Source organism: Balaenoptera ricei, chromosome 2, assembly GCF_028023285.1.
Source record: "Balaenoptera ricei isolate mBalRic1 chromosome 2, mBalRic1.hap2, whole genome shotgun sequence".
Lineage (NCBI taxonomy): Eukaryota > Metazoa > Chordata > Mammalia > Artiodactyla > Balaenopteridae > Balaenoptera > Balaenoptera ricei.
In genome coordinates, this window is record NC_082640.1 from 104,391,362 (window position 1) to 104,416,712 (window position 25,351).

At 57.1% G+C, this 25,351-nt stretch overlaps 1 protein-coding gene across 10 annotated transcripts; it reads left to right on the forward strand.

Moving 5' to 3' along the window:
- Positions 1-1,251: 1,251 nt before the first annotated feature.
- On the forward strand, positions 1,252-23,668 carry PLCB2 (phospholipase C beta 2). 10 transcript variants are annotated; one of them, XM_059913637.1, is made up of 34 exons: positions 1,252-1,332; positions 1,718-1,833; positions 7,620-7,752; positions 7,835-7,912; positions 8,557-8,625; positions 9,241-9,381; positions 9,507-9,586; positions 9,669-9,722; positions 9,829-9,904; positions 12,276-12,376; positions 12,557-12,723; positions 12,812-12,958; positions 13,126-13,283; positions 13,564-13,646; positions 13,918-14,002; positions 14,604-14,766; positions 14,905-15,014; positions 15,137-15,233; positions 16,196-16,280; positions 16,414-16,538; positions 17,055-17,209; positions 17,742-17,906; positions 18,487-18,586; positions 19,000-19,104; positions 19,274-19,368; positions 19,497-19,572; positions 19,828-19,872; positions 19,979-20,213; positions 20,300-20,465; positions 20,576-20,652; positions 20,744-20,839; positions 21,394-21,451; positions 22,131-22,217; positions 22,576-23,668. In XM_059913637.1, exons 3-34 carry the CDS (start codon positions 7,750-7,752, stop codon positions 22,777-22,779), a joined length of 3,486 nt encoding a protein of 1,161 aa, XP_059769620.1. In that variant the 5' UTR covers positions 1,252-1,332; positions 1,718-1,833; positions 7,620-7,749; the 3' UTR covers positions 22,780-23,668. The 10 variants fall into 10 exon arrangements, with proteins under 10 accessions (XP_059769620.1, XP_059769624.1, XP_059769627.1 ...); XM_059913638.1 differs by lacking the exons at positions 1,252-1,332; positions 1,718-1,833 and adding exons at positions 4,511-4,553; positions 5,211-5,388; XM_059913639.1 differs by lacking the exons at positions 1,252-1,332; positions 1,718-1,833 and adding an exon at positions 4,503-4,553.
- Positions 23,669-25,351: the final 1,683 nt, after the last annotated feature.

Genomic DNA, 25,351 nt, shown 5'->3' on the forward strand with positions numbered 1-25,351 from the left:
TTCCTGCTATTCACAAAGTTGAGGGGCCGGTTCACTGTGGCTTTGCCCAGGTCCTGATAAACAGATGGACCAGGACGGGAGTAAGGAGGGAAGCAATCAAACAATTCTGAGGGCACTCCTTATGTGCAATGCACCATGCCCACCTGGAGAAGGATGTTGTCTAACTTATTTCCATCACACTTATGAAAATGGGTCCATTTCACAGACAGATAAACAGAGGCAGAGAAAACGAGTAATGTGTCCAAGAACACCCGGTGGGGGGAAGAGCCGATTCTTTTCCTGCCATCTTCACCTCTCATCTCTAGGTTTGTCATCTCTCAGAGGAAAGTGACAAGGTTGGCCCTTCTGATGGGACAGAGATTTTTAGAGCTGGAAGGAATCTTGGAAATGATCAAAAACTTAACAGATCAGGGAGCTCAGGTAACTTGCCAAGATCTCACAGCTAACCTTTGCTCTGGTTGAAACTAAAATCTAGGTTTCTTGAGGATGGATCCAGTGTTCCCCTAGTTACACCTCCAGGTAAGTTTGATCCAAAATGATACTTCAGGGTTTCCCTGGTGGCGCAGTGGTTGAGAATCTGCCTGCCAATGCAGGGGACACGGGTTCGAGCCCTGGTCTGGGAAGATCCCACATGCCACGGAGCAACTAGGCCCGTGAGCCACAACTACTGAGCCTGCGTGTCTGGAGCTTGTGCTCCGCAACAAGAGAGGCCACGATAGTGAGAGGCCCGCGCACCGCGATGAAGAGTGGCCCCCGCTTGCCGCAACTAGAGAAAGCCCTTGCACAGAAACGAAGACCCAACACAGCCAAAAATAAATAAATAAAAAATTAAAAAAAAATAAAGGAATTCCTTTAAAAACACAAAACAAAACAAAACAACAAAAACCAAAATGATACTTCAAAGGGAAACACACATGGGACTGATTCTTTTCCACTTCTAAGTCCAGGATGGTTCCTTCTATGATTCTAGGAGGGGTTGGCATGGGAGGACAGGCAACGTCTTCCTCCTGGGTTTCTGCAGAGAACTCTTGATCGCCTGTCCTTTTTCCCTAAGGGATTAGAGCCTCAGCACCTGCTACCCAGCTTTGTCCTTGCCTGCATCCACACTCAGCTCTCAGCGTGCAGAGGGTGGCTGGATCTGGAGTCAAAGCTGGACATACAGCCGGACTGATGGACACCTCCTGGTCTTCGCTGTCACGCCTGCCTCATCAGCTGTGATGGTGTGGAGGTGGTGGGAGGCTGGCGTTTGCCCGTGATGTGACTTCACGAGTTCAGGCTGCTTGGGGGACAGCCTGCTTCACGAGCACCCCTAACTCAGCCTGCCCTGGGAAGGTGGGTCCAGGCCCTGATCCACACAAACTGTTGGAAGAAAAAACCACAAAAAACCCAAAGAGCAAGTCAGTGAAGATAGTTGTGGAAAGAATAGCAATATACACTGAGGAGGAAGTAATAAGAAACTGCTTTTCTCCTGTCAGCGTCTGCTAACAAGTAATAATAATAATAATAATAATAATAATATTGAGCTCATGTGCAGGCAGGGCATAAAGTACTTTACATCCATTATATTATTTAATTCTTACAGAGTCCTGTGAGGCATAATTATCCCCATCTTACAGGGAAGAAAGTTGAGGCACAGGGCTATTACAAGATAAACCAGCTAGTAAGTGGCTGGGTTCATAGAGTAGTGAGCCCAGCCTGGCTCCCTGTGCCTGACTAGGAAACAGATCTTCGAGGATGCAACATCTGAGCCAATCTTCATTCCAGAAGTAAGCTAGCCACTGGCCCAAGACACTCAACAGGCCTCCGGGCTTCTGAACCCCACTGCTTCATCAGGTAAGTCATGGCATCAGGTAAGAAACCCACCTAATCTGACTCTCTTGTTTGTCTGGTAACTGGGCCACCCAAAGATCTGAGTTCAACTTCCACCGCTAAACTTCTCTGATGAACAGGTTGAGAAACCAAAAAGCAAGAGGTCCCCACACAAAGCTGCCAAGTGAGCAAGTGACTTCGGGACCTGCCCCCGGGGCTCCAGGCCACCAGTATCTCCCTGGGAGACAGCACGACCGTCTATGGCCCAAAGTTCTCACAGCCTTCTATGGCCCAAAGCTCGGACATGCCAAACTCTCCAGCATACCCATCTTCACAACTGATCCAGACCTAGCAGCGACTTCCCTAAGGGTCTGCCTTCGGGGTTCCCAGCCTTTCCCCAGGAGGCACGTGCTCTCCAGTGTGCCCAGCAGGGGGCATCCTCGCCCTTCCACCTTCTGCCCTGGGGGGGATGAGATTGGCAGACTGTCTGAGGCGCCCTCTTCTCAGCTCAGCCCAGAAGCCAGTCTCCCAACCTGTGTATTCGTGTGACCTCTCTGATTTTCTCTATATCCAGTCTACCATTATTTACACAATATTTTTGTCAATTCACATTTTAAAAGAGCTAAATGTATTTTTAAAGGAAAAAAAATCCCTCTTGGATGAAGGTTTTCCCAGCTCCCTTTGCTGCTTGGATTTCTTGCATTCTGAGGGCTGCTTTGCAGGATGTGGGCAGGCGAGGACAGACGAAGCTGCAGCTGGGGGTCTCAAGAACTGGGTCCAGGCAGTGTCATCACTGGGTAAAGATGGGTGAGGCTTTATTCTGTGGATTCAGAGCCTCAAACTTCAGAGCCGGAGGGTAAAAGAGGTAAAAGAGTAAAGAGCCCTGAAATCCTTGCCTTCCTTGTGGCGCCCCCAATCCTGTGAAATGAGAGAGCCTCCACCTTCCCCATCCCCATGCCAAGGGAGAGAGAGGGGATTGTCTTTCCAGGCCCAAAGTAGAGAGAAGGCTGCAGGGTGGACCAGAGGGAGGGACTTGGGTACAGGAGCAGGGACGGCTGCAGGTGACAGGTGCAGGGGCTTTGGGAAGGGACAGGGATTTCCCTTGCAAAATGCATTCAAACAGACAGAGAGGGAACCTGATTCCAGGGAGGGAATCGGAAGAGCAGGAGACACCAGAGGGGCCCCCAGAGGGGTCCAAGGCTGGAGGGATGAGGGAGGAGAGATGAGAGACAGCAGGGCTTAGAGGGAGGGGAGGGAGGCTGAGTCCTAAGGGCGCAGGGCATGGCAGCATGGAGGATTCCCAAGCTGTTTCCACAGGTTCAGTCAGGCCTTGCTCCAGGATCCACCCCAGTGGTCTTAGAATTATTTTTCCAGGGCTTATTTTTGTGCTAGGAACCCCCTCAGCTCCAACCCCTAGAGGCCCCCATCCTCCTGCCCTGGGCCGGACTGGCCATCAGAGGCAGTTCTAGGGCCTGGGTGAGGGTCCCGTTGTCGTCAGGGGGTGGCACAAATGTCCATGGTGGGACCTGGAACAGAAAGCCGGGCCCTGAGAGGGGAAGGAAGTCCGGGGCAGAGCTCCCGGCTCCCCCAGCTGGGTTAAGAAGGGTGATGAGAGCAGATTAGGCAAGAGGAAGTGGGCTGGGCTGGACTGGGCCGTGACTGAGCTCCTGGGCCGGGCCCTGGGCCAGAACAGAGTTACGGCCATGAGCCCTGAGCAGCACCCCGAGCTGAGGCCCCTGCAATCAGCCCTCCTGCCCGAAGGTTCTCCTCCACAGGCCCCGGCACAGGGCAGAGGAGGGAGCCTGGCAGGAGAGCAAGGTGGAGGCTGGTGGCTGAGGGGTGCTTGAAGCAGCCGTGTGTGGAGTGGCGGCTGGTCAGTGAGGTTTCAGGCCTCGTCCAGGTCCCGAGGGCCAAGAGGAGGGAGTCACGTGTGACGCGGGTGAGGGGCGCGATTGCCTCACTTGCACCTCATTTTCACGGGGAGGAAGCACCGAGAAGGAGGAGCTGGGTGGTCAGCAAACTTCGCTTATTCAAAACGCTCAGTCCCAGCTGGACCCCGCTCCTCCCTCAGCTTCCACCTCCAGGGTGGTCCCAGGCTCCTTGGCCTCTGAGAGTGACCCCTGTGCTCTGGGCCCCACCTCTGTGGGGGTCCCTTCCCCTCGTGAGCTCCTTGCTCGCCCCCCTCAGTGTCCACCTGGGCAGCGGTATCCCCAGCTGGCCCCTCCCCACATCTGACCAGGGATTACCCCTGGGGCGGAGAGGGCCCTGCTCCAAGGTGGCCAGGCCTCGGGACCTGCCTCTCAGTGCTGAGCAGCACAGAGAAGGAAGCCCTGAGCAGGAAGTGCTGAGGCACGGGGTGAGGGCGGGGGGCTTTGCGGAGGGGAGCCCGGCCTCCCTGCAGGAGCAGGGACCACAGCCCCCCACTGCGGGCGGGCGGGACGAGGCTGATTTAAAAGGCAGATGGGCCTCTGGCCGGAGCGCTCAGCTCTGCACCCAGCTACTGCCCCCCGCGGGCTGTAAGAGCGCCCAGACTTCCGGACTAGCTGGGGCGGGTGCTGTGTGAGCCCAGCTAGTCTCCCCCCACCCCGCCCGCCCTCCTTCCTCCCCTCCTCCTGCGCGCTGTGTCTGCCCAGCCTCTCCTAAGACGGACGCTTGGCACTATGTCTCTGCGTAACCCTGTCCTGCAACCCCCCGGGGTGAAGGCCTATCTGAGCCAAGGCGAGCGCTTCATCAGATGGGATGATGTGAGTGGGGCTGGGCGGAGGGCTGCAGGGGTGGCACCCGCGCTGCCTGGGGCTTTGCGGGGCGGGGGGGGGGAGTTGCTGGCTTGGTTTATGTTTGCCAGGACTCAGGCGCCTGTGTGGCTTGGCCAGGCAGCTGACACAACTACCCAGATAAACAAACCTGGGCGGGAGGGTGTGTGCCACGAGCCTGTGTCCCTGGGCTGCTGGGGCTAAGGCTCTGTGTCTGGATGTGGGAAGACGATGGCTGCCTGGGTGGTCATAGGAGGAAATTGCTTTGGGTCTGGGTCTGTCTTTCCCTAAAGCCCCCAAGAAGAGAAGGGTGTGTTGCTCCCGGTCTCGGCAGTGGGAGGAAAGGTGTCCCAGAGCTGAGGCAGGGCCAGCAGCAGCGGTGAGCCAGGCCCCTGCTCCCAGCACAGACAGCCCATTCCAGCCCCAGCCGGGCGCCAGGACTGGAATCCTCACCCCTCCCCACCTGGCCCCGGCCCTGTCCCTGGGATGCCCTGCTCTCCCCCAGCTGCTGTGGGGTGGCCACGAAAGGCTCCTGGACCCCAAGTGAGAACCGGAGGCTCTCCTCCCAGGGGCCTGGGAGGGAACGGATAGACTTCTGCTTCCGCCAGCTGCTCTCAGCCTGGCTCCCTGACGCCGGCCCGTCTGCAGGGAAGGGGAAACCACACTTTGCCCTGCACCTCTGTCTCCACTGTGTCTGCTGCTTCCCAAACTGGGCCTGCTTCCCAGCCTGCGGTCCTCCCGGAGCCTGAAGATGTGTGTGTTGCCATAGGCCAGGGATTCTCCTGGGCGGCTGAGGGGAACAACTTGGGGCCCCTCCTTCAGGGAGGTAAGACCGCTGGGCTGGCCCAGCATGACAGTCAGCGCTGGCTGCTCCCAGGAAGGGAGCCTGAAGTCTCTGGACTGGCTGTGGGGGGAGGAAGGGCCCTTAGGGCTGGTTCCTCCTCCTTACAGGTGGGATGAGGGGGCTCTGGGTCTGTGAGTTACGGCTCTCAGGCCTTTGGGGCTGGGCTAGGCTGAGTAATCTGGTTGCCATGACTATGGGGAGCGGGCCTGTGGTGAGAGGCTTTCTGCTTCCCCACGAGTGGTGCGGTCACTGCGGCATGGTGGAGCCATGTCCCAGGAGCCCGTGGAATGAGGGAAGTGGCTCAGAATGAAAAGTGAAGCGGCCTCTCTCCGTTCCTCTGGGAAGCGTGTGTAACCTGACTGGGCAGAGGGTCATCAGGGATGGGGACGTGCCATGTGGCCTTCTCTGCAAGCCAGCATCCGTGTACCTGGCAGGCCCGCTGCCCTCCCCAAGGCAGGGCACTGCAGGGTCCTGGATCCTGCCTCCCACGAGCAGGAATCTTCCCCGTCACGGGGCACACGCACCTGCCAGACGAGGCTCTGCTCTCAGACCGCCTTTGGCCCAGTAGGCAGATGACCTGGGTACAGGATAAGCACAATGCACAGGATGTAATCAACTCCCAGCTTACTTTTGTGTCCCACAGCCCGTTCACAGTGTATTCTGTGGGAGAAGCTCCCCTATGACCCATGGAAGGAAACTCAGCCAGTCATGAGATGTTCCATTTGCTCCTGGGGAATAGACAAGCCTAGGACACTTTTCCTCACAAAGCCCAGTCTTACTTCAGAAACTAGTTATAACTCAAAACTCCAGTCTTAATTTAGAATGACATCTTCTGCCCCATCTCCAAGAATGGTTTCAGGTGGGCTGCAGGCCCTGTGGAAAGGCCTGTGGGAGGATTCCCTGATCTTCCTCTATGCCCACTAGGGGTGGGGTGCAGTGAGGAAGGAGGGAAAGAGGTACCAAAGTTCTTAACTGAGCAGCTGCTATTCACGAAGTGGGCCTGGTGGAAGTGTAAGGCTTCTTCTTTCTCTCATGCGCATTTTTGAGGATTCTTAGGAGACCCTCCCCCTGAGCTGGGGATCTCTTATTTAGGGTCCTCCTGCCATCTCTGTTTCAGGAGGTCACTCGAAATTATTTCTTTAGCCCCACAGAATCCAGTTACCACCCTCAGCTTCGTGCACCTTCGGCTTTGCCCCTTTCTCCCACAGGCCCATTCTGGACCCAGAAAATACTCACGGGTTCGTTGCCCCACAGACTCTGGGGGTTCGGGCTCACCTAGCACACCAGCATCTCTCTCATCCGCTCAGTTTCCTGGGCAGGAGTCAGACCCCAGTTTGTCATGCACCACAACTGCAGGGGTGACGAAAGCTCTCTAAGTGCTAGCTTAAGGTGAGGGGTCAGGTACCCCAACCCTCCCTTCGGGAGGGAAGGGAAGGGAGCTCACAACACAGCTTTCTCCAGAATTAGGTTCCTCACACAGTATTCTCTTTTCCCCCATATCCTAACCGCCCCTGATCTGAGAACCTTTTTCTGGACCATTTCCTTTGTAAATTCTGCATTTGGTCTGGTTTGGTGTGCAGCAACTCTCATGCCTTGTTGGAAACTTCGATTTTAGTATCTTGTTATTTGTGCATACAAAGGCCATTAAAATAAAAGGTAGGCTGTGTGCTCTGTGAGTGGAGCAGGAACTCAGAAGCGAGTTCATCTTTCATTCACTTGCTCCTTCAGCAAACATGGCGCATGCAGCTCATGGTCTAGTACAGGCTTGTTTCCTGGGAGTCCGTGAGCCCCTTGGGGATTTCCTGGAGGGGCTTCTAGGTCTGAGAACCGGCCCCCACCCTGTTGTTGCAGCATGCCTCAGGAAAGGCTTTGCAGAAGCTAGTCTTTGATGGTATTTTAGGCAAGAGGGGCTGGGTGCTGAGGCTGGGAGGTGGGAAGGCACTTGGGACAGCTATGGGGTGGGGCGGTGGGGTTCATGGATGGAAGGACTGGGCAGGCAGGAAGCTTAGGCAGCTTTGCGGGAGTTGGGCTCTCAGCTCTCACCGTGTTCAGCTCTCCTGGGGGTAGCATGGAGTCTTGGTGAGGGACATTCTACCTCTTTGGCTGAACTGTGGGCTTTGAAAACAGGGTGAGGTGGGGGCCAGGACCCTGCTTGGGGTCTAGAGGGAGAACTTCTATTTGGGATTTAGAGGGGAAACCCTCTTCTCTTCCAGAAATGTCATCTCCAATCCTCTACCCCTCCCCACCCCTGGTTCAGAGCTTTTAAGGCTTATACCCAGCCCTTAGCTCTGGAGAACAAAGAGAAATGCCTGCAGATCCCTGGGACGGCCACCTCCTAGGCAGATGGTGAGCTCTGAAACCTCTGGCCTGGGCCAGGAAAGCTCGGCCTGAAGTCTCAGAGCAGGGAGCTGACTCCTTCTCTCTGCAGGAAACAACCATAGCCTCCCCGGTTATCCTCCGTGTGGACCCCAAGGGCTACTACTTGTACTGGACATATCAGAGTAAGGTGAGGCGGCCCCTACCTACCATGGCCCTGGCCTCCTGCTGATCCATTGAACCCAAGCAGCCTCTCGATGACGCAGGGGTGGAGGTGTGGATGCCAGGAGTATAGAATGACCAGGAAGGGTGGCTCTGGGGGATCTCCTGTGGGCAGGGGCTATTTGCTTTGGGAGGGAGGATGCAGTCACTCCAACCATGGCTGCCTTGGGCCCAGATGCTTCAGCTTTAGCATCCCTTGGAGAGAGAGAGAGAAAGGAATTAGAGCTACTGCTGAAGGCTGCTTCCCTGCCTGTGGTTCTGGGTAAACTTGAGGGCTCAGAGAGATCAGAGAAGGTCCTCGGCACCTGCACGGAAGGAAGGGAGGGGGAACCTGGGGAGAGTCTGGAATGGGGGAGGGGAGGCTGGAGGTCACAGCTCCCAAGTAACTCGAGTGGCCAGGGGAGGAGTGGCCAGAGAGGAAGGGAGGAGGGTCACCATGAGGAAGGAGAGCCCGATCGCTGAGAAGGGAAGGTTGGGGTCTGGGAAGCCCCCCAGTCTTGGCACCTAGAGAAGGCAGCTGGCCAAGACGTGAAGGGGTGTGAAGCTCCCTCCTCGCTGCCCTTCATTCTTGACCTGATGTCTTTGTCCACATCCTGTCTTTGCTCCTACCAGGAGATGGAGTTTCTGGATATCACCAGCATCCGGGACACCCGCTTTGGGAAGTTTGCCAAGATGCCCAAGGTAAGTGGGCCCAGTAGCAGCCCAGGCTCAGCACGGCCACCAGCTCCACGAGGCTGGGGCAGGAGTCCCTGTGGGGCAGGGAGCCTGATCTCTGGAGCCAGGGGAAGGGTCCGTGGGCTGAGCAGAGGGTCTCTCCCTGAGCTGAGGAAGGGGCATGACTGCCCCCTGGCTCGCTGGGGCTTTGGTATCAGGGCACAGTGGATGGAGATGTTGCGTGGCCAGCTACTGCCCCTAGAGCACCCCAGGCCGTCTGGGAGGTGTTGCTTGCATCCTCTCCCCCTCCACCCCGACTGCTTTGCCTATATTTGCCTAATGCTGGTAGGAAAATTGGAGGAAGGGATTGGTGGGAAGCAGGATTCCCTGAGACCGGGGACTAAGAATCTGTCTTCAAATGAAAAATGGCAAACAAAATACACAGAACTCCCAGGCCCCAAAGTCTTGGTTAATCTCTTCCTGTGGGCCTCTCCCTCCCGTGGTTCCTAAGATGGGCATGGATGGGATGCCACCCCCGTGGGCCAGATTTCAAGTGGCTGAGAGGGAAAAACAGGGAAAGCCACAGTGGGCAGGGACAGGGACACACACCTCTGATCCTAACTGTGTCACGACCTGCTGCAGAGCCAGAAGCTCCGGGATGTCTTCAACATGGACTTTCCTGACAACAACTTCCTGCTGAAGACGCTCACCGTGGTGTCTGGCCCCGACATGGTGGACCTCACCTTCTATAACTTTGTCTCCTACAAAGAGAACGTGGGCAAGGTGCACCGGGGGTGCCTGGACTGGGGCTGGGCACCTGGGACAGCCTGAGAGACAGGCCTGGGCCATGGCGTGGGGCGGCACCTTTGTGGTCAGGGGCCTGACTGCTGTGCCCTGGGGTTCTGCAGGACTGGGCTGAAGATGTCCTGGCTCTGGCCAAACACCCGCTGACGGCCAACGCCTCCCGCAGCACCTTCCTGGACAAGAGGTAAGTGCCTGCCTGCTTGGCTTGAGCGCGTGGGGCTAAGTGTGTCAGCCCGGGCCTTGACGGGCTGCTTTCTGCCCACCAGCCTGGTGAAGCTCAAGATGCAGCTCAACCCTGAAGGGAAGATTCCTGTGAAGAAGTGAGTCTCCCCTCCTCCCTCCCTACATGTCCTCTGAGCTCCCCAAGGCCTTCCCTCTCCAGGCCTGACCCCTCTCTTAGCCTGGCGCTTTTCTCTGCTTCTTCAGTTTTTTCCAGATGTTTCCTGCTGACCGCAAGCGGGTGGAAGCTGCCCTCAGCGCCTGCCACCTCCCAAAAGGCAAGGTGAGTGGTTCCTCCCTCCCCAGCCCACCCCCAGCATTCTCCTTCTCACCTGAGTTGCCTTGGACTGGAGGGCACCCTGGGCAGGCCTGGTGGGGATGGGGAGGGCAGGAATGACAGTTCAGTCCCAGCCAACAGCCCGAAAAGTCAGTTCACTCTAGAGCCACCGGTTCCTGGTACAAGGCACAGTGACAGAACCGGGGCAGGGGGTTGAGGTGCCCGGGTTCAGAGCAGGTTGGTCTATACCCCTTCAGCTCCAATAGGAAAACATTTTTCCTTTCTTTTTACTTAAGTAATTTTTAATTACAAGTCGTACGCTAGGTCACCCCATGAGGTGCCTTATGTGACTTACAAAAAGGAGCCCTGTGCGCAGATGCAGTCCTGAGCCAGGGTTCCTGCCTGGCGGGGGTAGATCTCAGGCCCCTGTCCTCCCTTGGCCAGTGCCTTTGTGGTTTCCGTGCACTCTTTTCTCCTGGTAAGAATTTGGAACGTTATAAATAAATAAAACTAAGTCCTCATAGATCACTTGTCCACCTGAATCCCAGGAGGAATACTTCCCCCACACTCAACTCTACGGAGCTGGTGACCCCTTGGTGCAATGAGTCACAGGGGATGCAAGCTTGGGGTTGGGGAGAGGGTGGGAATGGGCTCCTGCTGAGGGCACCACTTGCTGCTGTCACATCCACCCTCCTTTTCTCCTGCCTCCTGAGTTCCCACCTTGGCTAAGTCCTCCTTATTTATCAGCTCTCCTGCATCCTGGTAGGAGCCATTGAGCCATCTTTGCTTGCAGCTGATGGGTCCAAGATTCGGTCTAGCTATCCTGCTCAGAGCCTCTGCTCCAAACTAAGACTGATGTTGGCTTTCCAGAGTGATCCTGGAAAACATCTGATGGGTTTTTCTGGAATGGAATGCAAAGGCACAGAATCCCTGAATGCCACCAAATCTACTTTCTGTTTCTGTTTCTATGGATTTGTCTATTCTGGACATTTCATGTAAACGGAATCAGACAATATGTGATCTTTGATGTCAGGCTTCATTCATTTAGCACAGTGTTTTCAAGCTTCATCCATGTTGTAGCATGTATCAGTAGTTCATTCCTTTTTATTGTGGAATACTATTCCATTGTGTGGATATACCACATTTTGTTTAACTGTTCAACAGTTGATGGACATTTGGGTTGTTTCCGCTTTTGGGCTATTATGAATAATGCTGCTATGAACGATTCTGTCTGGACGTACGTTTTCAAGTCACTTGAGGACATACCTAGGGGTGGAATTCTTCGGTCATATGATAACTCTATACTTAACATTTTGAGGAAATGCCACACTGTTTTCCAAAATGACTATACCATTTTACAATCCCACCAGCATTGTATGAGGGTTCCAATTTCTCCACATCTTCATCAACACTTGTTATTGTCTGTCTCTTTTTTCTTTTTTTTACTTTAGTCATCCTGTGAGTGTGATGTGGTATCTCATTGTGGTTTTATGTTATTTATTTTTTTTTGGCCGTGCCACCTATCTTGCGGGATCTTAGTCCCCCAGCAAGGGATCAAACCCGTGCCCACTGCAGTGGAAGTTGAGCCCTAACCACTGGACCGCCAGGGAATTCCCCTCATTGTGGTTTTGATTTGCATTTCCCTAACGACTAATGATGCTGAGCACCTCTTCATGTGCTTATTGGTATTTGCATATCTTCTTTGGAGAAATATCTATTCAAATTCATTGCCCATCTTTCAATTGGGTTTTCTTTTAGTGTGAAGTCGTCTACTACTGGATATCTGATTTGCAAATATTTTCTCCCATTCTTTTTACTTTATTGACAGTATCCTTTGGAACACCGTAATGTTTAATTTGGATGAAGTCCAATCTGTCTATTTTTTGTTATGGTTCCTTGTGCTTTTTGGTGCCTCCAACTATTGTCGTTGAATTGTCTATTTCTCCCTTTAATTCTGTCAGTTTTGCTTCGTGTATCTTGGGGTTCCGTTGTTAGGTGCATTGTTTGTATGCAAATTGCTTCTTTTTGAAAATGTATCCTCCATTTAAAAAGAAAAAGATAGCCCACAGCTCTGGCAAACAGCGTAGCTTGCTTCTGACCTCTTTTCTTCCCAGTTCTGGTCACTCTTAGTTTGAATCCTGTCCCAGCCAAGAGACTAGCCAGTATCAATTCAGGGGCAAAGCAAACCAGCTAAGATGCTCTCTGCTCAGCAACCAGGGCCTTGAAAAGTGGGGCCTCAGGGTGCCCTTGATGCTCTTCTGTCTGCCCTGAGCCCTCCCTCTCCCCAGGCCCCCTCGCGCAGGGCTGGGCCTAGTCTGTGGTTCTTAGTGCTGGAAGGTGGGGGCAGGAGTCATCAGGTGACTCTCTATCCCCCCAGAATGATGCCATCAATCCCGAGGACTTCCCAGAATCCGTCTACAAGAGTTTCCTCATGAACCTTTGTCCTCGGCCAGAAATAGATGAGATCTTCACTTCCTAGTGAGCTTCTTGGGCTGGGCTGGTCTCGGGGAAGGGGTGGTGGCTAAAATTCCCACCTGCCATGCTGACAATTAGGTAGCGTCGCTGGAGAAGAGGGTTGTCCCAGCTCCCACCACACACAGCCCCGCGCCCAGCCCAGGGGATATAGAGGGGACCTGTGCTCCTCTCTTTGGCCTGCAGCCACGCCAAGGCCAAACCCTACATGACTAAGGAGCACCTGGCCAAATTCATCAACCAGAAACAGCGCGACTCCAGGCTCAACTCCCTGCTGTTCCCGCCTGTGCGGCCTGACCAGGTGCAGGGCCTCATCGACAAGTACGAGCCCAGAGGCGTCAACGTGCAGAGGGGTGAGGACAAGGGAACTTCTGACCCTCCACGGTCCTCTCCGGTCCTGGCAGCTGGGCTGCTGCCCTGACAACCACCCCTGTCCCCCAGGCCAGCTGTCCCCCGAGGGCATGGTATGGTTTCTCTGTGGGCCAGAGAACAGCGTGCTGGCCCAGGACAAGCTGCTGCTGCACCACGACATGACGCAGCCGCTCAACCATTACTTCATCAACTCCTCCCACAACACCTACCTGACAGGTGGGCCCTGGCGACCTCACTGCCAACCTCCCCTTTTACGGGGGCTGTTCCTGCTACCTGAATCCCCTGCAGGGGTTGCCCCCGGGCTGCCCACTATGGAGTGGGGCGGGGCAGAGCTGGACTGCCCTTGAGTGAAGCCCCCGTCCCTCGCCCCTCCTCTGGCTCAGCCGGCCAGTTCTCAGGCCTTTCCTCTGCGGAGATGTACCGCCAGGTGCTGCTGGCGGGCTGCCGCTGCGTGGAGCTGGACTGCTGGAAGGGGAAGCCCCCTGATGAGGAGCCCATTATCACCCACGGCTTCACCATGACCACAGACATCTATTTCAAGGTGAGACTCGTCGTGTGGGGGCTGGTGGCAGCGGCACTAGGGAAGGGCCCTGGGCCATGAGCTTTTTGGGGTTGGGGGGAGTGAGGCCAGAGAGGAGGGATGGCTGGGAGGCCTTGGACCAGTGTGGGTACTAGAGAGGACCAGAAGAGACACAGGGCCAAGAGTGGCCCTCCAATTCTATGTGTGTGTTGAAACTGGGGAGCAGGGAAGGGCGCCGTTGAGGGAGGGGAAGCCTGGAGGCACAGCACTGACCTCCCCATGGGGTCCCCTTCTCCTCCAGGAAGCAATTGAAGCTATTGCAGAAAGTGCCTTTAAGACCTCCCCTTATCCGGTCATCCTGTCGTTTGAAAACCACGTGGACTCGTGCGTATCCAGGCCATCCAGCCTCATTCTCTACCCTGTCCCCATCTCCCGCCTGCAGCTGCCCTCCCCACAACTGTCCCCAGCCTCTAGCCATGCCTTCTGGCTCTCTCCCCGGTCTCAACACAATCTCCTTGGGACCCCAGGCTCTCCTGCCTGCATCCCTGCCTCCCCAACATCTTGAGCCCCTGATCTGGGTCATCAGGGGGCACAAAAAGATGGACAAGAGGGTGGAGTGGAGCTGCTGAACCACACCCACTTCTGCTCCCTGCAGACCCCGCCAACAGGCTAAGATGGCCGAGTACTGCCGAACGATATTTGGGGATATGCTGCTCACAGAGCCACTGGAAAAGTTCCCAGTGAGTGGACTTCACCGTGGACCATCTGGGTCTGAGGGCTGGGGAGCCAGGGCAGGGTGCCAGGTTAAGGAGGCAGATCTCCCCAGAGGATGCTGGGGTTCATTTGGGAGGACGCGGGGCTGGGGTCCTATCATCTACCACGTGTTAGGCACTGTGCTGGGCTTGGGGGGTATGTCAGTGGCAGAGGGGCAGTCCCAGCCTTCAGATCACTTACCCTCTAGTCAGGAGGCAGACAAGTAACCAGGCCATTACAACCAGTGGCTGCTATGAGAGTACCTGGGGCTCCATATCTGGTCTTCAGGATCAGGGAAGGCTTCCTGGAGGAGGTGATAGCTAAGCTGAAACCTGAGGGAAAGAATGGATTTATCTTGGTGAGAGTGGGGAAGGGTGTTCTAGGCAGGCTGAGTAGTTGAGAAAAGATCACTGAGGAGCTGGGATAAGTTGGGTCAGGCAGGGGTTTAGCGCACGAGGTGGGAGTGATGAGAGGAGAGACTGGAGAGGTAGGCCTGGGGCAGGTGGGGCGTAGCTTGCCATGCAGGAGCTTGGGCTACATCCTGAAGGTGAGGAGATAGTGCTGAGGACCCTCTCTCCTCTCCCACAGCTGAAACCAGGCATCCCCCTGCCCAGCCCTGAGGATCTCCGAGGCAAGATCCTCATCAAGAACAAGAAGAAACAGTTTTCTGGTCCCGCAGGCCCCAGCCAGGAGCCGGGTGGGGAGGCTGAGGGGAGCGGCCCACCCAATGTCCCTGTGGGTGAGGACACAGGTGAGTCGGCCTGGAAGGAGTGGGGGTGGCTGTGGAGGAGCATCTGGAATGGGAGAGAGGGGCTGGGCCTGGAGGGGAGAGCCAGCCTGGTGCGGGGGTCTCCCCCGCCCCCAGTGCTGATGGAGCTGTATGTGGCAGTGTGGGCTGGTGAGGAAGGGGCTGAGCTGGAGGAGGAGGAGGTGGAAGAGGAAGAGGAGGAGTCGGGAAGCCTGGATGAAGAAGAGATGAAGAAGATGCAGTCAGATGAGGTGTGTGGGGAGCCCCGAGGCCCTTCTGCCAGCTCCACTGCAGAGCCCTCCAGTCGGGGGCGTGGGACCGGGTCCCTGGGCTCTGAACTGGCCTCTTCCCCATCCTTCCCCCTTCTCCCTAGGGCACAGCGGGCCTGGAGGTGACGGCTTACAAGGAAATGTCCAGCCTAGTCAATTACGTCCAGCCCACCAAGTTCATCTCCTTCGAGTCCTCTGCCCGTGAGTTAGCATGCGGTGGTGGTAAGCTGGAAGTTAGGCTAGATTCAGGAGAAGGCCCTTAGGAAGCATGTCCTGATGCCAGAGCAGCCTGATGGGCGGGGGTGAGAGCGAGGCGGGTCCTCCCTCTCCTTGGGCTGGGGGCCCTGCTTATAAATACCCAGCAGAGGAGCCAGGCAAAGGCATGTTTAAGTGGCAGTGGCTCCCAGTGTCCCATCACTGTACTGAGAACTTGGCACCAAGCAGAATGCTCTGGAGTGTGTCGGTGACAGGCATTTACCAAGGGCCACCTCGGCCGGGCGGCCTGGGGCTCCTGCAGCTTCCTTCTCTGGCTGCCTGGGCGTGAGAACTCCTGGGAGGGGGAGGAAGGCAAAGAAACCAGCCAGCGCACACCTGCCCCTGTTCCCTTCCCTTTCTGAGTGCGTCCATGCTGTTTACCTTTATCTTCTCCGGACATGCGCGCTATGAGTTCCTCTCACCCTCTGTGCACAGCCCCGACACGAACACCTTTTTCTGTACGCACTCTGCAGCACTGGCTCCTCACCCCTGAAGCCCCAGCCTGCACCCCCTCCTGTGCACCACCCTTGCTGTGCGCCTCTCACCCCTGCACCCTGCTCCCTGTGCATCACAGCGTGCTCCTGACCCCCGGGCTCGTCGCTGCATGTTTCCCACACCCTCTGAATCCACCCAGGGCATGTACCCCACCCCTTAGGACTCTGGCACGCACACCCCATCCCTGTGCGTATGTATCCACTGTGCGTACCCTTTACCTCCAGCACACACTGCTACCCACACAGATCTGCACATTCCCCACCCCGGGGGTGGCCCCTCAACCCTCAGCCCTTGGTGGAAACGCTAGGTTGGAGGCATCTCTGTGCTGGAGGGAGCCGCGCCACAGGGGAGGGCAAGTCTGTGGGAGGGGACGGGCTGACGCGGACTCTCCTTCCTCTTTCTCCCCTACACAGAGAAGAACCGAAGTTATGTCATTTCCTCCTTCACGGAGCTCAAGGCTTACGACCTGCTCTCCAAGTCCTCAGTGCAGTTTGTGGAGTATCCTTGAGACCTCAGTAGCCAGGGTCCCTGGTGGGGTGGAGGGAAGGGGGAGGCCTGGGACGGGGCTCGCAGGGGGTCTGTGGGTCTTCCCGGTGCAGGTGGCTTTGCCGGCTCCTATACCCTGCGGCAGCTACAACAAGCGCCAGATGAGCCGCATCTACCCCAAGGGCACCCGCATGGACTCCTCCAACTACATGCCCCAGATGTTCTGGAATGCTGGTTGCCAGATGGTTGCTCTCAACTTCCAGACGATGGGTGAGGGCATGCTCAGGCCCTTAAGAACCTTCCCCTGCCCCTCCCACCTTTACCCCTTCCCTGGGGATGGGGGGTCTTTGGAACAGACCTGGGGGCGGGGGGGGCTGATGTTCATTTAGACTCTGGGCGCATGTGCATGTGTGTGAGCGTTTAGTGCATCAGCTCATGCCTATGTGACTGCACATATACGAGTATGTCTGTGATGATGCCAGGGTGCTGGCATGGGTTCTGGCTGCTCGGCCTGAGTGGGTCTGTGGGAACACCGGCTCCACTGGCCTCAACTCCCACTGTGAGCTTGAGGTCCGGTTGTGGCTTTGCTCCTGCTGACTCCAGGTTGCGGGCCCTTCCTGAGAGATGAGACACTAAGGAACCAGGCTGGGACATGAGAAACCCTCATCCTCACGGTCCACCCAACCTCCCCATTTGCGAGACGGGAAAGGCTGGGAACTGTGGAAAGAGAGGCTGCGTGCAGACCCAGAGCCGGGCCGCCCTTCCTGAGTGCCCTTGTCCCCCCAGACCTGCCCATGCAGCAGAACATGGCGCTCTTTGAGTTCAACGGGCAGAGTGGCTACCTCCTCAAGCATGAGTTCATGCGTCGGTTGGACAAGCAGTTCAACCCCTTCTCGGTGGACCGCATCGACGTGGTGGTAGCCACGACCCTTTCCATTACGGCAAGGCCCTGAGGTGGACAAGTGGCCGGGAGGGCGGGGGTCTTGAGGAGAAAGACACAGGAGCCCCACTCCTCCATTCCCAACCCCCTCCCCTGATATCCCGAAAACTTCAGCCCCAGCCACTTCGTGCAGTAGCAAGTTGCCTTGGAAACTGCCTCCTCCTCAGCACTGGAGGCTGCCTCTTGGTCCCCATGGAAACCAAGGGGAAGGGCTGAGGCTGGGGTGGGGGAAGGGGAGAAGAGTGGGGCAGCAGGAGCCCCAGGCCCCGGGGGGAGGGCCCTGTTCCTTCCTCGCTGGGGAGGGAGGTGGGGAGGCCCACACCTCTTCCCTAAATGCTGGAAGCACCCTGGGTGCCAGAGCTTAGCTGTAACCCTTAAGCAACACAGCCTCTACTCTGTGGCCAGAATTGAATGGGGCTCTTCACAGTACCCAAGAATGGATGTTTCAGCTAGGGGGGCTGGAGGCCCTAAGTTCTGGGGAATGGCCTGGGTGGGGGAGCTGATGCTGGTCTCCCATGGGCCGCAACCTCCAGGTGATCTCTGGGCAGTTCCTGTCAGAACGCAGTGTGCGCACCTATGTGGAAGTGGAGCTGTTTGGCCTTCCTGGGGACCCCAAGAGGCGCTATCGCACCAAGCTGTCACCCAGTACCAATTCCATCAATCCTGTCTGGAAGGAGGAGCCCTTTGTCTTTGAGAAGGTGGGGTGGCTAGATCAGGGCAGGGGCTGCGATCTGTCCCTAGTTCTTGGTCTCTACTCGTAGAAGAGAAAATACATAAAAGGATTTCCTTGATCCTCCTCCTCTCCCCACCCCTCATCTGTGCCCTCCTGAGTATCAAGAGTCCAAAAACCAAGTTTACAGAAATTTACTTCGTGGGCAAGTTTTGTATGTGTGTGTACATGTGTGTATGTGCATGCTTGTCCATGTTATGATTAGAGGCAGAAATGTGAACTCCCAGACCAGGGTGCAGGGACCCAAGGAATCACGCGGGCCTTTTGCTCCCATTGGATACTTGTTGACAAAGCTTCCAAGGGCTGTCTGCACCAGGCCCCCTGGAGCCCTGGGCTGCATATCCAGCTCTCTGCTCTGTGTGGACCAGCCATGACATGAGCTGTTAGGATGTCTACGTGTGTGGCTTAGCGTGGGCCCTCTGTCCTCACCAAATCCAGTAAAGCCTGCCATGTTCTCACACTGACCCTAGATTTCTGGAATCAGGGAAGGGGGGCAGCTTGGCCACTCTCTCCCCTCTCCAGCTTGTCCTGTCCTGAACTCTCCCCAGATCTTGATGCCTGAGCTGGCCTCCCTCAGGGTGGTTGTGATGGAGGATGGCAACAAGTTTCTTGGACACCGCATCATCCCCATCAATGCCCTGAATTCTGGTAAGGATAGGGGTTCTTCTTTGCTGTTCCCAGTGGGTCTGAGACCAAGACCAGCATCAGGATCCCGTCCAGAGGGTGGAGCAGCTTCAGGGAGGTGGCCTTGTCATGTTATCAGCCCGGGAAAGTGGGGCAGGAATAGTACCTCTCCAGGACATTGACAGAGGTGGGGACTCTGCCCTCCCAACAGAATGTCTCTAATTCTCTGGAACTACTGGGGCAGTTTCCCAAGTAGCTGACACTTATTGGGCACTTAAAATGCTTTACGGGCTTATAACACTTTCTCACTTAGTCCTAACAATAACCACATAAGGTAGAACCAGACTAAAGCCGGAAGTGTCGAGTACTGGGCTGCTGGTGAGCAGGGCTGGGCAGCAGTGGGCTCTGGCTCACTGGCCACTGGTCATGTCCCACAGGATACCACCATCTGTGCCTGCACAGTGAGAGCAACATGCCGCTCACCATGCCTGCGCTCTTTGTCTTCCTGGAGATGAAGGACTATGTACCTGACACCTGGGCAGGTGGGAGGCCCGTGGAACGCTGGAAGCCCCAGGGTGTCCATCCCCCCTCCTCTCTCCGCAAGCCAGCCTCCAGAGGGGGGGCAGGACAGGGTATCCTGGGGTAGGTGAGGATAGGGGAGGCTCCCAGGTACGTCTCCTTACCAGGCCCACCATGTCCCTGTGCACCCAGATCTCACGGTGGCCCTCGCCAATCCCATCAAGTTCTTCAGTGCCCATGATAAGAAGTCTGTGAAGCTCAAGGAAGCCATGGGAGGCCTGCCTGAGGTCTGTGTTGTCAGGTCCTCTGCCAGGGGCCCCCACGAGCTGCACCCTCTCTGTGGGAAGATGAGGGAGGCGGCAGAGTCCAGGGCACAGGGAGAGAGGCACCTTCCTAACACGCTCTCCCTACACAGAATCCCTTCCCTCTCGGGGGTCCAGTTGCCCGCCAGGTCAATGGGGCATCGGCTCCAACGAGCAACGGGTCAGCAGGTACGCACTGCGGGGTCCCCCCACCTACCGGAAGGGTCTCGACTTCTCCGCTGCACCGGTAGGCACATCCCAGACGGGCGGCAGTTCTTTATAAAAACAAAAACAACCCCGAAAACTTTCACCTGGGGAGGGAACGGCTGCATGTGAAGCCTCGGGTTGGGCAGTGCGCAGTATGGGGCCCACACCGCCACCCGCGGGAGGCGGGGGAGCGGCCGAGCCGAGGGCACCGGAGAGCCTCTCCTTTGGCTCTTGCAGCAGACGGGGCCAAGGCCAGGGAGGAGGCCACGAAAGAAGCTGCGGGTAAGGCCTGCTGAGACCGAGTGACGTTGGGGTCGAGCCCGGGGAGGGTCCGGGACTCGGGGTGGGGGGCGGTTCCCGGGGGGCGCGCGCCTCACCCCTGCCGCAGCAGAGCCGCGGACCGCCAGCCTGGAGGAGCTGCGGGAGCTGAAGGGCGTCGTGAAGCTGCAGCGGCGGCACGAGAAGGAGCTGCGGGAGCTGGAGCGGCGCGGGGCGCGGCGCTGGGAGGAGCTGCTGCAGAGGGGCGCGGCGCAGCGGGCCGAGTTCGGGCCGCCGGGCGCTGGGGGCGGCGGCGAGGGCCGGGGCCGCAAGCTCGGCCCGGGGAAAGGCTCCCGCAAAAAGAGGTAAGGGCGGCGGAGGCATCCTGCCCCCCGCGGCTCGGGCTCGGGCGGCCTGGGGCTCACGGCTTGTCCCCACATGGCCTCCGCAGGACCCCGCCGGGCGAGGACCCCGCCGGGGCGGCGCCGGCCGAAGGCCCCGAGGGCGCGGACGCGCGTCTGCGAGAGCTGAGGGACAGGCTGGAGCTGGAGCTGCTGCAGCAGGGCGAGGAGCAGTGCGAGTGTGTCCTGAGGCGCAGGGAGCAGCAAGTGGCCGAGGTGCCAGCGTGGGGGAGGGGAGGGAGCGACGGCCCGACCGACCCCACACCCTCCGCACAGCCAAGGGCATCTCTTCCGTCTTAGCTTAGCCGCTCCTTCCTCTCCCTCAGCAAATGACCAAGATGATGGAGCTGGCCAGAGAGAGACAGGCTGCAGAGCTGAAGACCCTCAAGGAGACTTTGGAGACGTATGCCTCCCTCCCTTCTTCGCCTGACTCTTAACCTCCCAGGAGGGCCCAAGCCGCAGGAAGCATCTTCCTGATGCCCGTTTCTCTGCAGTGACACCAAAGAGATGAAGAAAAAGCTGGAGGCCAAGAGGCTGGAGCGGATCCAGGCCATGATGAAGGTCACCACAGACAAGATGGCTCAGGAGAGGTGAGCCCTGGAGGGGAGGCGCAGGACTCAAACTCCAGGCCCAGTGCTGAGCAGGAACCACACTGGGTGGGAAGGGGCCTTCCTACAAGTGGGTCCTGACTTGCTTCCCAGAGATGTGCCTGTCTCCTGGTTCTGGAAAGTTAATTCTACTTCCGTCACCTCTGATCAGAGAATGTCCTCCTTAGGCAAAACACAGATGCCACCACTATTTGAGGACAGAGAAGAATTTAAGGGAAAATCAAGTGTGTAAAGAGGGAGGTGAAACCTTGGGAGAGCTGATTCCCACCTGCACTTTCCCATGCATGCCTTGAAGAACAGTGCGTTTTAGTGAGGAAGGCCTTCCCTCAAAGGACCCCCAGGGCTCCCAATATCTCCTTAGATCCTCCTTGGGTCCCCATGCTAACCCCTCTGGCTGGTTCCCAGACCAGACGTAGATGCATGCCAGCCACAGAGGGTGGATGTTCTCATGTTGCCTACACCCTGTGGAGACTTTGTTTCATCCAGCTCTTCCCAGGGGCGTCCTGCCCTCTCTGAAACTCTGATCACCCCAACAGGTTGAAGAGAGAGATTAACAACTCCCACATCCAGGAGGTGGTGCAGGTCATCAAGCAGGTGTGTAAGAGCTGTGCCCTTCCCAAACACACTCTCTCTCTCTGAGGGAAGGGGTGGCCCCAAGGCCTTTACTTTGCCCTTAGGAGATGCACTGTTGAGAGTGGCCCCCCAGCTAGGGATGGGGGGGGAGAGGCAGTAGAGGGGAGGGGCTTCCCCTAGACCATCCAGGGTTCTGGCCTTTGTGCAGAGGTTGGGATACCAGCCTAAAGGAGTCTGTCTTTGGCCAGCTGCCCTCGATGGAAATGATATGGGCCAGCTGGCCAAGGGGAGGTGGGATTGGGGTGGGTGGGTAAGAGGGAGCAAGGGGGCTTCCAGAGTCAGGCTTCCAGGGAGTCAGAAGAGGAAGGAAAGCCCTGTGGAGAATGGCCCGAAAGCTCCCTGGGGATTACTAACAACAGTAACAGAGCTACCAGCTCCTGAGTCCTCACCTTGTGCAGGCACTAAGCCGGGTGCTTCACAGGAACTGTCTCAGATAATCCTTCACAATCCAGCAAGACAGGTACTATTATCCTCATTTTACAAATTAAAAAACAAAACAAAACAAACAAAACCCCCAACTTTTCAAAGGTTAAGGAATTTGTCCAAAGGCTCACAGCTGGTTAACTGGGATTGTAGCTGGATTTCACCCCAGATTGCCTGCCTATGCTGTCCTGATTCTCTGTCTCTCACTCCTGCCCAGATGACGGACAACCTGGAGAGGCACCAGGAGAAGCTGGAAGAGAAGCAGGCAGCCTGCCTGGAACAGATCCGGGAGATGGAAAAGCAGGTGACGGGGGGACCACTACCCTGGCCCACAGCAGAGCTGGCCTGGCTCCAGGGTGTAAAGGGACCCAGCTCCGGGGAGCTGCCAGTCAAGAGGTGGGTGGTGGTGGGGGACTCGCCCCTCTCCAGGGGGTCAGGGCTCTGATTCCCAGGGGATCATAGGCAGCTCTGCAGATCTCTTTGCTTGGTTGGCATTCCCTCTCCTGAAAGACCCCCTGATGGGCTCCACTACCCCCACCTCCCACCCTGATCTCCTGGGAGGTCTGAACAAACCAGGCATCTCCTGGTTCCACTGTTCAGGCAAGAAAGAGTGGGCAGGTGGCCCATCCTGAGCCAGGGGGTGGTCCTTGCTGTCCCCACAGTTCCAGCAGGAGGCGCTGGCAGAGTACGAGGCCAAGATGAAGGGCCTGGAGGTGGAAGTAAAGGAGTCGGTGAGGACCTGCCTCAGGGCCTGCTTGCCCTCTGCGGAGGAGGACAAGCCTGAGAGGACCTACAGGGTCTCCAGGGGGCTGTGTGAGCAGGATGCCCTCACAGAGAAGACAGACGCCCAGGAGAGCCTCCTCTGATGCCCCCATGCCCTTGGGACGTTCTGCAAGGACATTCACCCTTCCCTGGGATGTGGGTCCATTCCCCCTGGAGGAAAGGGCCCCAGCACTGTGAAGCTGCGGGAAGCTGGAGCTCCCTTGGACACTGGAGCCCCTTTCTCAACAGCCAGGCTAAGTAGGAGGCAGGAACCAGGCCATCTGGGGCCCATCTGGGGCCTGGAGGTCCTCTCCAAGCCAACATCCTGCTCCTCCTGCTTCCCCTTCCCCTCTGAATAAGTGTCTGTCACATGTTTGTTGAGGGCAAAAGAATATGAACTTGGAGGCAGGAAATGCGGTCCTGGCCCCACTCTGCATTTCCTAGTGTGCCACTCTGGACTCAGTTTCCTCACCTGGAGGGTTAGGCCTGGCCACCTGGAACCTCCACTCCATCACCTGTAGTTCAAGCAGGTCCAAACTCCAAACTCTCCTGCCATAAGGCGGGCAGCTCACCCTGGCTTCTAGGCCCCATCTCGGGCTTGCCCTGAGTTGGCCTCATTGTCAGCTCCCTGATACAGAGTCCAGCACTTCCTTCCAGCTCCCTGGGGACAGCTGCTCCCAGGATCCCAGGCTAAGGTGGCTTCCCTGCCTCCTGCCCTTGGGGGATGGGAGGCTGATGTGGAAAAGCGGCCTCAGCTGTGTGGCCCTCAGGCCACTGAGACAACTGGGGCTGGGGGTGAGGGGAGAAGGACGGCCTTTTGTGCACTCTCCCACCCAGAGACCAGCCACACCTTTTCCTAGGCCTGGGGGGTACTTCCCAGCATGTGCCCCTGCTCAGACTGTCTGACAAGGTCAGCACCATTTTCTCTCCTGACTTTATGAGGTTTATTTATTTTTCTCTTTCTTACTCCTACTAAAGAACCCTGTCTCAAGATTTCCTGCCTAAGCCTGGCCTCTGTTCTACAGCTAAGAAAGGGGGGGCAGGGCTTCCCTGGTGACACAGTGGTTAAGAATCCGCCTGCCAGTGCAGGGGACACGGGTTCGAGCCTTGGTCCGGGAAGATCCCACAGGCCGCGGAACACCTAAGCACGTGCGCCACAACTACTGAGCCTGCGCTCTAGAGCCCTCGAGTCACAACTACTGAAGCCCGAGCACCTACAGCCCGTGCTCCGCAACAAGAGAAGCCACCGCAATGAGAAGCCCACCCACCGCAACTAGAGAAAGCCCGCGCGCAGCAACGAAGACCCAACACAGCCAAAAATAAATAAAAGAAATGGGGGGGGGGGCAGTGGAGTAGAGTGGCCCCCAAATGAAGTGGGCTGGGGAAAAAGTCCATGAGAGTTGACCTGGGCATGAGGTCCCTTCTAGAGCCCAGTGGAATGGCCCTGCCTCTGGGCTTGAAGAGGATTCACTTCCCCATCTGCCGGCCCTGATGCCACAACCACTGGAAAATGATGTCACCCTTCTGCACCACTCCTCACCAGATGTGGCCCTTCCTTGTCTCCACCCTCAGGGCTGGAGCAGAAGAGCCTCCTGCAGAGGTGCCCCCCACCCTCTTGGGGAGTCGCAAGCTGTCAGGCCACCTGGGCCCCTTTAGGCAGACTTAGAGCGGTGGGATTCTCAGCCTCCTGTGGCAGTTATGGTTGACCCAAACACAGGCTGTAGAGAGGCTTCTGGGCAGCTATTCACTGCACCTATTGACATAGCCCAAATCCCAAATGAAGACAGACACTGGCTTTGGAGAGGCAGGGTCCGGGTTGATTCTGGGAAGAGGTTGTTTTCTTATCAGAGAGTTGTAGCAAATGCCATTAGCCAACCCCCCCATCCCTCTGGGGGCTTGATCTCTGGGATGCTAGCAGGCCCTGGCTGCAGGGTGAGGCTAGGCGGCCTGCTCATTCACAGGAGTAAGGCCTGTCATTGGTCAGCCTGCATACACACTGGAGACAGCAGAGGTCGGGACACCTACACCCAAGGGCAGTGCCCTGTCTTCAGCACTCTAGCTGAGCACTCAGCTGCCCCATCTCCTCCCCAGCCCAGGGGTAGAACCTCACAGGGATGAGGATCCAGGCCTAGAGGAACTCACTGACCTGGGCATGGGGCATAAGCCAGAGCCAGTGCCAAATAGGGCCCACTGGGCAGTCCCCAGCTTTGACCAATGACCGCTCAGGGGAAGAAGACTGCCTTCTCTTTGCCCCTCAGTCAGGCTGGGCAGAGTCTCTAGGCCTCCAGTCTGGGGCTGAAAAGCCCAGGAATGGGGAAGGGGATGCAATCCTCCCTCCTGGAGAGGCCTCTGCACAGCAGGCTGGGGGCTTCCCAGGAGGACAGGGCAAATACCCACCTCCCTGCTTTCCGTCCTCTGCAAAAAGGGCAGGGTGCCCCTGGGAAAATGCCATAGTCCTTGGGCCCTGGATGTGAATTAATCTCTGGCCTCAGGGGATGTGCAGAGGAAGAACTGATGCCCTCCCTCAGGGCTCTAGAGCAAGGGAAGAGCACCTGGCCTCCACTCCTGCTGCAGATCTGTGGGGCTGGGCCAGCTTCCCTGTCCACTTGGCATGCCTCAGTTTCACCTTTTGCGTGAAGAGAAGGGTCCCTACCCCCTTCCCAATCCCACTGCTGA